Raw genomic sequence first — 11,474 nt, forward strand, 5'->3', positions numbered from 1 at the left:
ATATAATTAAATTTCTCAAAGAATACAAGTTCTGAATTAATATTAAAATACAATTTTCTCAATATCAGGTTTATTTTCTGGCGAAGACATCGTCGTTTTATGACAATCATCGATTCATAAAAAGTTTTGATGTTTATCGATATATCGATAGAGCCGCTGTCTATGTTTCATCACCACTAGTGCATTTCTTGAACTAACAACAGTTGAACGCAGCGCTTGCGTTGCTATTTTATTTTTGTGTTTATTTATGCCAAACGGCAGACAAAAGCAATATATTTACGCGATAAACTGTAAAAGAGTGTTTGACGAGCATATATGCTGAGTAGAACCTTAAAATAGTAAAGTTTGCATCCATTATTTAATGCGCCAACGAGACAGCAACAAGTGGTGTCACCACGAAAATAAGCAGCGGAATACCAAAAAGTAAAAAGTAAGCGAAATTCTTCTATCTCAGCTATAAAATTATCCACAAAAGTTTGCGTAGTTGATATTTTTCATTTTTTGAAAAGTTTGAATTGTAATTACCACGCAAAGTGTCGATCTTATGCGTGAGTGTATATGTGCTACTTATGTGTGTGTATGTGTGTTCAAAGTACGCTGCGCAGCTCTGTTTAGGCCAGCGTCGCAGCCGCGGCATATAAAACAAACAAAAAATCGGCCAGCAGCGCACCCAACAACACAGTGACAATACAAACGAAACGGGGGGTGTTTGACGGCTCTTTCTGATTGTGTGTGTCTGTGACTGTGCGAGTGTGTGTGTGTGTTCGCCTTTGCCAACCAAGCCATTATTTTTCAGTCTTATGACGTAAACCACCGAAAAATCAAAAGTGAGCAACAGCGACACATATAGAAACGAAGGTGAGCGCATTCTCATTTATGAGAATGTCGAATTCTTGTTTTGAGTCTTCTTGCGTTATGTTGTCTCCTCTCTGCTTCGCTTCGGTGCGTTGCGTAGTTGTTGATGTTGTTTTAATCTTGGTTTCTTGGAATTTTTAGCGAACAGACCACGTTGCTTGCTTGCATTTAGGGCCGTTTCAATTTTGAAAGCGCGCCACGCGTTGATTGTTTACAATTGGCATTGCTGGTTTGCTGCTCATTAGCTATTCACACGATAGATGATGGCTGTGCAATGTGCATTTGCTGCTTCGAATGTAAACAATAAGAGCAGCAGCTAAGCAAAAGCAGAGCACAACACAGCATGTTGTTGCATTTGGCCTATTCAACCAGTGAAGCGATTGCAACAGAAGCAGAAGCAGCGGTAAATTCTTCAGCTAAAGAAATCTTGTTGAAAGCGCATTTCCTACTCGACATAAAAAGAAATTAGAAATTGTATTGCCCTTTGCTGCTTTTGCTGTTGCTTCTGCTATTTTGCAATCTCGCAGTTAGATTCTCATTTGCCTAAGATCATTCACAGACATTGCTGCTGGATGACAACATCAACAACAGGCTAACAAAACCTGTCTGAGCGAATGAATCATTAACACACCGCTTTTCTCTAAGCAATCCCAGCAAAAATTCAAATCTAACAGACAAAATTGCATTGAATGCCGCAAAATGATTTACACATACAAACATATGTATGTACAAACATACGCAAGTTCACACACACAACTGACTATGACCCCGCGAAACTTTTATCGCTTTTTGCTTATATATCGCTCTCCCATTCGCACTCCACTTTATTATCGTTCTTGCTTGCTCGCTCTGTCGCATACAATTTGTGTTGTTCCTATTTTGGTAATCATCGCGTCACTTTTCGCAATCACTCAATAATAATAATAATGCTTATTACTTAAGTACTTAACTCTTTGTTTATTTTAATGTCGTTTTTATTTTGAATGCTGATTTGTTTGCGATACTAATCAACAGTTTTCACGCACCACGTGCCCCTAACTTCTGCTCTGCCTCCGCTTTAGTTAATATTAGCATGTTAATTTGTCAACTAGAGATGGTTAACGGGTAATTTTTTTGTAATTTAAAAAAAAAGATGTATTTGCTGATTTTTTAACTTGAATTACAAATTCAGTTTCAATTATTTTTCATTGAAAAAATATGATAAAGCAAAAAATTAAATAAGAAATAAGTTATGCTCAAATTTTGGACTTTCAATTCTTTAAATTAGCGAAGGCCAAACTCATTAATGCCGTCGATAAATATCGAGCTTGAGCACGAGCGCAACGCAAGCCTTTCGTAGAAACCCAAGCTCTTCTCTAAGAGAAGCTTTTACAGAACTGCTCATCTCTAAGCAAAGCTTTTTTGCACCCACTGGCGATCCTTTATTATTTTCTAATAGTACAAATAAGTAATCAGAAGCAGCCGTTGTAGCAGCATCGCTGATAATGAGGCAGATCATTTGCTGGTATGTTGTTGCTCTCAATTAGTGCCGTGCTACCACTCGAGACGTGCGGTTCAAAACGATTGCAGTGTAAACAATGAACAGCTGTGCAGCAGTCGAAACAAAAGCTGCGCATGTCCAAAACACACACACTCTTACACACAGACAGTTACTCATTGACTCGCCTATTGTGCATTTGGTAGTCAAAGAAAAATGCGCCTTAAAAAGTTTGGGTTTGAATTCGTTTCCTGCTAATTGAATTTGCTTTCGATTTCGACTAATTGAATGTATTATTTATTCTTATAGAATGTCAAGGCACGAGAAATCAAAGTCAACGGGCGGAGGCCTGTTGGAAAGTTGGTTCGGTCGACCCTCCAAATCGAAGGGCAGCGGCAATTACAACAGCAACAGTCTGCCCCATGGCGCTCATCGACCCGCCTCCACGGACAACGATGGCGGCTTCAGTGTTGATGAATTGGAGCGTACTATCCACGAGCTAAGCGAGGCTCAGGTGAATGCGAAATTTCTGGAAATACTCGAGGATATGAACATACCGAAGGATAAGCGAGAACCTCTGCTTAGCAAATCGATAACGGAGCGCCAGAAGATGATATTCATGCATATGAAAGGTGAGCGCAATTAAGAAAGAGCAATCGTTAGATTACATCGATAACAGAGTGTGCTTTGATAACATCGATAGACAAATAATCAGCTCTCTTCTTTTTCTGACTTTGTTTGTTTGGTTCTTTCTGCGCTGCACAAGTTGCCAATGCATTTGCCAATTGTAGCACGTCTGCTATCAATTATCGCCTGCAATGAGTCATGTTCGCATTTTAGGGGAATATTAGTATTAGTAGGTTGGTGTTATCAAGGCATGTACATACATATAAGACATAGATATTGGCCTTATCTAAAATGTGTGGAGCAAATATTGCCAAATTGATTCTAGTTGCTTGCAAGTCATATTTGGTATGAGTTGTCTTTCCACTGCCAACATTCCAACATTGTGCATTTATCCAGCTGATAAGCTTGACACTCCAGACACATTTTAATTACCCATATGCAGATCATAACTGTAACCACAAGCTTGCTATACAATTGTACACTCTACATAACTGTATATCCAAAAACCACTGCTCAGTCACCTGCTACTCGAACAAAGTCGTTTCATTAATTTATTCAAGCGGCACGCACGCCGTTCCCCTAGAATTAAGTGCTTTAATGTACACCTTGATTTTATTTTTGTTATTGTTTGACTGTTTACTGCCTTCTAAAATTGAGATCGACTTATAAATACTCTGTGTAGCCGTAGTATATATAACTTGTTTATTTCTTATTAATATTAGTATCTGGGAGCGAAATTTATTCGTCCATAGCTTGAACTCGAATTGAGTATCCGACTAAACTAGTTAAAAGTGATATGAATTCCAATTTGCTCATCAGAAATTTGTGTCGTTTCTCAGCGATCATTAAAATCTCATTAAATTTAATCTCTCTATACATAGAAAGAGTAAAAATGCGATTATGATAATTGATTGATTAAAATAATGACATAATCAGAGGCATTTAATTTACAGTTAATAGAGCAGCAATTAAACTTCAGTGTTTTTCTCACTTTTTAATGGATTCTAGCACTCAATTAAATATAAGTTATACTAAATTCTTTTCGCACTTTTATCACATAAAACCTCCATGTTCTGCTGGCACTTAATCAAGGTGTTTTACATTATCTTACAGCATTATCTTCTGAATACGCATAAGTTTTCAAGATCAAAGCAGCATTACGAGGCGATGACAGAACACATGTCTTGCGTAATTTAGCTCATCAAGCTGATAAGCGCAATAAGAATTTATCTTTATGATATCAGAGATACTCTGTTTGTGTCTGCTGGTTCTAAGTAGATGATAATTTTGATAGCAATTAGTGCAAGAAATGTTCTATATAAACACAGCAATAGTAGTGGGAGTTTAACCAAATTAATCGATTGCTTTCTTAGGTTTGGAACAGTTTTCAAGAGGAAGTATGAAACATCAGTCAAGTATCGTCATAAAATACACGGCATATATCCTCCCACAGGGTATTTTGTATACAATGTATTTTTTATTCGCTCAGCAAGCAGTCAATTATTTGAATTTAAACCTGTTGCTGTGACTGCTTCGACGCCTTCTCAATGTTTACGATGATGATCTACGTGTGGATTTATCATCGTTTGTTTATTGCTCGTTTATTTTGAGTTGATTTTGTCATAGTCTCGATAGAACAGTCTTCACTTGTATTCCTCATATCGCATTTGTGCTGCATTTGTGCACGTATTTGCACTACGTGGAAGATATCGAAAGAAAGTCTCTCGACTGTGAACTTCAATTCTCACTCTCGCTCTCTCTCTCTTTCGATTCCAGATGCTCAAAGAGAGCGACAGAACAGTTGTGTATTGTCGTTGTCGATGCCTTGTGGCACTTTATATACTTTATATGTACTACTTGAGTTTTGCACATTCGAGAAATAACAATAATAATACAAGCAGCAATCAACAGCAAGTCAGCGAGCCACTTGACGTAATTTTAATATGCATATTTCAATGAGAATTCTTTACAATATTTAAGTATAAGTATAACATTATTATGGTATATGTGCTCATTTCGAAAATTCCGTTAAAGATTTGTGTAAAAGTTCAAGGTTACATTTCAAGTAACCATTTAAAGTCAAGCAGCGTTTCCTTCAGCTGATAAAGCTTCGCTACGACTTTCGATAATGAAGCGATCGCAATTGGAGCGAAACATTCTGTGGAAGCAGCTTTAAAACATGGGTTTGATGTCATGGGATGTAAGAGGCAGAAAGAGGCCAGCGGATATCAACAAATATTGAGTTAAGATACTCTAGATTTCCATCAGAGCGATGTTAAGCACAAGCAAATATGTGCGATGTTACCATTAAAGTAAATATTATTCTATACCTTCTTGGAAGCCAAGTCAATTTAAGTTTGCTGCCATATTTCAATATCTTCTCGAAAGCACATTTAATGTTGTCTTATCGCTAAGGTCCTAATCTTTGTGCTACTTGGAATTTATGTTAATATAAATATATCCTGAGCCTTCATATTGAAAGATTGTGTAAGATGAATTGTTGATGAATTTTAAATTTATTATGCTATTTATTTTAATTTCCATTTTAATATATTCACATTTAATTGGTATCTCACAGCCATTCACTCCTCATCTTTTACTCTCACATTAATTGTAATGAAGTGCCAACTAACAAGATTATGTTTCTTCTCTCTGCAGGCAAGAACCCAGCGGAGCGCAGCGCAAATTCCCGCTTCGAGAAGCCCATCGACTACATCGAGTATCTGCAGAATGGCGAACACAGCGAGCACAAGGTTTATCAGTGCGTGGAGTCGCTGCGCGTGGCGTTGACCAGCAACACGATCTCCTGGATCAAGGAATTCGGCGAGGCGGGCATCGAACAGATCGAGAAACTGTTGACGCGTGCGAAAAAGGATCGCAGCTATGAGCGCATCGAGTTCGAGGCCATACGCTGCCTCAAGGCGATCATGAACAACACATGGGGACTGAATGTGGTGCTGACACCAGATCAGCACAGTGTGGTGTTGCTCCTGGCCCAATCCCTCGATCCGCGCAAGCCACAAACGATGTGCGAAGCGATCAAGCTGCTGGCCTCCTTTTGTCTGGTGTACGAACGCAATGGCTACGAGAAAGTGCTGCGTGCTATCACGACGGTGGCGGCAGCGTCGTACAAGTCGAGTGAACGCTTCAGACCTATTGTGGATGCACTGTTCATATCGGATAAGCTCGATCCGAAGCGCGAGCTGGTCTGCCACAGTTTAATCTTTATCAATACGCTAACGAATCCGCCAACGGATCTCAATTTCCGTCTGCATCTGCGTTGCGAGATTATGCGCATGGGACTGTACGATAGATTGGATGAGTTCACGGACATTGTGAATGGCAGCAATAATGAAGATCTGCAGAAGCATTTCAAGATCTTCAAGGACATACGCGACGATGACTTTGAGGAGTTTGTGCAAAACTTTGATAATGTCACCTTTAACATGGACGATCCTAAGGATTGCTTCGATGTGCTACACAATCTCGTAATGGACACCACATCCGAACCATATTTCCTCTCGATTCTACAGCATTTGCTGTACATACGAGATGATTACTACTTTCGTCCCGCCTACTATCAGCTGATTGAGGAGTGCATAGCACAGATTGTCTTCCACAAAGGCTATTGTGATCCGAACTTTGAGAATCGCAATTTCAACATCGATACTTCGGTGCTGCTCGACGACATTGTGGAGAAAGCCAAGGCCAAAGAGACGCAACGTGCCGAGGAGTACGAGAAGAAGATTGAGGCGTTGGAGAGCGCCAAACAGGAGGCGGAAGCAAAGGCCGCCCATCTCGAGGAGAAGGTCAAGCTAATGGAGGCAAACGGTGTGGCAGCGCCATCACCCAATAAATTACCCAAACTCAATATACCAATGCCACCACCACCGCCAGGCGGAGGACCTGCGCCACCACCTCCACCGCCCATGCCCGGAATGGCGGGTCCAAGACCACCGCCACCGCCACCAATGCCCGGCATGGGTGGACCACGTCCACCACCGCCACCTCCAATGCCTGGCATGGGTGGGCCACCGCCGCCGCCAATGCCGGGCATGCTGCGGCCAGGCGGTCCGCCGCCACCGCCCATGATGATGCCCATGATGCCAATGGTGCCGGTGCTGCCGCATGGCCTCAAGCCCAAGAAGAAGTGGGACACCAAGAATCCAATGAAACGTGCCAATTGGAAAGCGATTGCGCCAGCCAAGATGTCCGAGAATGCGTTCTGGGTGAAGTGTCAAGAAGATAAGCTTGCCTCTGATGATTTCCTTGAAGAGCTGGCCCTTAAATTCTCATCGAAACCCGTGAAGAAGGAGCAAAAAGATTCGGTGGATAAACCGGCAGCGGTGGCCAAGAAGAGCATTGATCTACGAGTGCTTGATGGCAAATCAGCACAGAATCTGGCCATTCTACTGGGTGGCTCGCTGAAGCATCTGTCGTATGAGCAAATCAAAATTTGTCTGCTTCGCTGTGATACCGCCATACTATCCTCCAACATACTGCAGAATCTGATACAATATCTTCCACCGCCCGAGCAGCTGAAGCGTCTGCAGGAGATCAAGACAAAGGGCGAACCATTGCCGCCAATTGAACAGTTTGCAGCGACCATAGGTAAGGTATTCTCATCGATTATTCGTAGAGCACCGAGACTAACTTCTTCCATATTTTCTAGGTGAAATCAAACGCTTGTCGCCGCGACTGCACAATCTCAACTTTAAGCTGACGTACGCGGACATGGTGCAGGATATCAAGCCGGATATTGTAGCGGGCACAGCGGCCTGCGAGGAGATACGTAATAGCAAGAAATTCTCCAATATATTGGAGATCATTCTGCTGCTAGGCAACTACATGAACACTGGCTCCAAAAATGAGGCGGCGTTTGGCTTTGAGATATCGTATTTGACGAAGCTGACAAATACAAAGGACACGGATAACAAGCAAACATTGCTGCATTATTTGGTCGAGTTGGTGGAGAAGAAATTCCCCGATTCACTTAATTTCTATGACGATTTATCGCATGTGGACAAAGCGTCGCGTGTTAATATGGATGCCATACAAAAGGCGATGCGGCAAATGAATTCGGCGGTCAAGAATCTAGAAACGGATCTGCAAAACAACAAGGTGCCGCAATGCGATGATGATAAATTCAGCGAGGTGATGGGCAAGTTTGCCGTCGACTGTCGCCAGCAGGTGGATGTTTTGGGTAAGTGGATTGAATATTTGCTTTGTAGATTTCTCTAACAATTCGTTCGTTTTGCAGGCAAAATGCAGGTGCAGATGGAGAAGTTGTTCAAGGACTTAAGCGAGTACTATGCCTTCGATCCAAGTAAATACACCATGGAGGAGTTCTTTGCGGATATCAAGACCTTCAAAGATGCTTTCAAAGCGGCTTACAACGATAATGTTCGCGTGCGCGAAGAGCTGGAGAAGAAGCGACGCATGCAAGAGGCACGCGAGCAATCGCAGCGTGAGCAAATGGAGCGACAACAGCGCAAGATGGCTGTGGTCGACATGGATGCCGCACAGGCACAGGAGGGTGTTATGGACAGTCTGCTGGAGGCGTTGCAAACGGGCTCCGCCTTTGGCCAACGAACGCGACAGCCGCGTCGCCAACGACCCGCTGGTGCCGAAAGACGCGCCCAATTGAGTCGCAGTCGATCGCGAACGAGGGTGAACAATGGTCAGCTAATGACTCGAGAAATGATACTAAACGAGGTTCTTGGTTCGGCGTAGTGTGTGGGGCAAGCTATCTCCTGTGTTGTATATATATATAAATATCTAGATAGATATCCTTTAAGTGCTTAGACATTAGCAATGGTAACTGTAGCCTTGTTTATACACTACTCTATAGTCTACGAGTATCAAATCGTCAACTGCAACTAACTGAAGCTACATACTTCGAGACACTGAGACAATCATGGATACTGACTATGCCACATGAGCGCCAATTATCACTAGGCAAATATCCGACAAATGAATGATTTATACAAGTATATATTTTTGATAAACTTTTTGAAGAATGAATGTTCAAAATACGCTACTCTTAGACGGCTCTTTAGATTGCTTTAATTTTTGTTGCATGTCACTTCGTTTTCGGAGCACCAAATGAACGAGATCTTAAAGATAGAATTCCTTTTGTATTTAATTTAATTAAGTCACATTTTAATTTAACCAATTGCTGCGTTCTCTCATTTTTAACTTGTTTTCCTACTACTGTAATACTTATAACGATTTGTTAATTTATCTATTTTCGGACAATGACCAATGTATTTAAATAATTTTTTATTATACTTGAGCAATTAAACTAATTATTTGAAAATCAAAACTGCATAGCTATGTAATTTTATTTTTGGAATAAAATTCCCGAAGCTAATGATGAAAATTGTGAAAATAAATTCAAATGATATATATGTAATTGAGAATTTTTCCTGTTTTCCATGATGAGAAGATAAGGAAATCAAATAAAGCGAAATGTATTTGACTTTCAGTCTAGACTAATTAAATAATTAATTAATTCAAAATCAAATAGATGAGCGATAACATTTGAAGTGCACTGTTCAAAGATTAAAAGGGTTATCTGTACTTACAAAGATGTGTTTGTTAAACTGACTGGCACAACTTTGTATCGAACTGTATCACACTTCAACTGACTACAGAATAAAAAAAATATATAGCAAAGATGCTAATTTAACCATTAACTTTTTATATAAACAAATTTGAATTTAACTACCTAACCGGTCACACTTTCATTTAAAATTCGTTGTGGAATTTATTCTGCTTGCTGCTGATTTCTGTTTGCCTGTTCATTTTAATGGCAATTTAATTTAATGTTTGGGGTTTGGCAGTTTCACTTAGAAAAACACACACATGCAAATTATGTCTGTGTTGTTATTGCTAATTTGGTGTCTGCAATTGGAATAAAGTGTTTATTGTTGAAACGGTGAAATATCTCTTAAATCCCTAAATTATCTACTAAAGTAACAGGTGAACAGAAATTAGTAGCAACCTGTTGGTTCGATTATTCAGGTCAAGTGAACGTGAATTCAACATGAATCTTTCACAAAGGTGAGCTATCAATTAATTGGTATTTTAATTATTGCAATTGCAGTTATTAAATTCTAATTTTTGATTTATTTTATGGCGAATGTTTCAATATCTTTGATAGACCCTTTAAATTACAAACGTTTTAAATTTCATTAGTCATTGTAGAGTGTCATATAATGAATTCATTCTGTCAGGTATATTTTACTGCTGGTTATGTTTATCAGCAATATTTGATAAAATTATATGCGCTGTTTGATATATAGTATAAAACGCTTACCTTTCTAAGAAAGCCTTTTAAATATTGGTGAAAATATTAAATTTCGTCTGCCAAAGTAGCTTCCTTTCAAATTAAATCTTTCGAAATTGGTCTCGATTTATAAGAAGAGTTAGCTATATTTGCATTATTCCATAACAACTAATATTAAAATCGAGTATACACAATATAAAACAATTACGGATAACTGCATAAATTAGGTTCAAGGAAACTGACTCATCAAGATGGCCAAAATTTGGCGAATTTTTCAATTCAGAAAAATATTACTACATTCATTTTTGGGGTTTTCTTTCTTTAGCGGCACACAGCAAACAATTTTAATTTGTTTTATTAACAAAGATATTTTATCGCTGTTGCCGCGGCAATCATAAAAGTGTACACAACGCAAAATGCACTTGCGTGTCGCAGGCAGATCGGGGCGGGGAGCGAGGATCGAGACAGGGGAAGGGGGAAAGCGACGATCGCGGTAAGCACTTGATGGACTTGCTCAAAAAGAGTCATGGCTATAAAACGATTTCAACCTTAAATTAACCGACAAGCGACGGCGACAAAAAAAAAACCAAACTCGACAATCCAATCAAACATCGCGTCAGTTTCTGAGTTTCTTTTAGTCTGGCGACGGCAATTGATATAGCTATACGTACCTTATACATACATATACAAATATATGTAGGTATATGTACATATATTATATCTCAGATTGGAGCTCTTATATGGCTGTTGGCCATCTCGCTCGGTCTAATTGCCGCTTGAGTTTTTGAGAGTTGAGTTTTGAGGAGGCTTCTTTATGGCTTGTGGCGCTGTGCTTTCTTTATGGATTTATTAACATAATTGCATTTTAAAATTTTCAAGTTTTGTTGTCGTTGTGTCGATGCTAATGTTAATAGCACGGTCATATTCTAATTTATGATTTGTGTGAGTCATAATACTATATGGGAGAGAGATAAAAACTAAAAAGATGCATTAGAAGGGCTTCGATTTTTATTGTGGAACGCTTCGAAAGCATCTTGTGTTGACAGCTCTGTTGTCTCTTCATCTATATGTATATCGCATAATTCGCCCCTAATGACTTCCAGGTAAACATTATGCCCTATTACATGACCAACATACAGAAAAAAATGGCCTACCCTTGCCTACCTTCAGCTTACAGTTGCAACTCAATTCTCTTGAATTGTTGATGCGTTGCGAAAAAAAGAA

General features: G+C 39.7%; 1 protein-coding gene across 2 annotated transcripts; it reads left to right on the forward strand.

Annotated features, from left to right (window-relative positions):
- Positions 1 to 185: 185 nt before the first annotated feature.
- On the forward strand, positions 186 to 9,278 carry LOC117564204 (protein diaphanous). Of its 2 annotated transcripts, none has more exons than XM_034242882.2 (5): positions 186 to 430; positions 2,642 to 2,964; positions 5,618 to 7,570; positions 7,632 to 8,162; positions 8,220 to 9,278. In XM_034242882.2, the coding sequence occupies exons 2-5, from the start codon at positions 2,643 to 2,645 to the stop codon at positions 8,690 to 8,692; spliced, it is 3,279 nt and encodes a 1,092-aa protein (XP_034098773.1). In that variant the 5' UTR covers positions 186 to 430; position 2,642; the 3' UTR covers positions 8,693 to 9,278. The 2 variants fall into 2 exon arrangements, with proteins under 2 accessions (XP_034098773.1, XP_034098772.1); XM_034242881.2 differs by lacking the exon at positions 186 to 430 and adding an exon at positions 2,407 to 2,568.
- Positions 9,279 to 11,474: the final 2,196 nt, after the last annotated feature.

Source organism: Drosophila albomicans, chromosome 2L (assembly GCF_009650485.2).
Source record: "Drosophila albomicans strain 15112-1751.03 chromosome 2L, ASM965048v2, whole genome shotgun sequence".
Taxonomy (NCBI): Eukaryota; Metazoa; Arthropoda; class Insecta; order Diptera; family Drosophilidae; genus Drosophila; species Drosophila albomicans.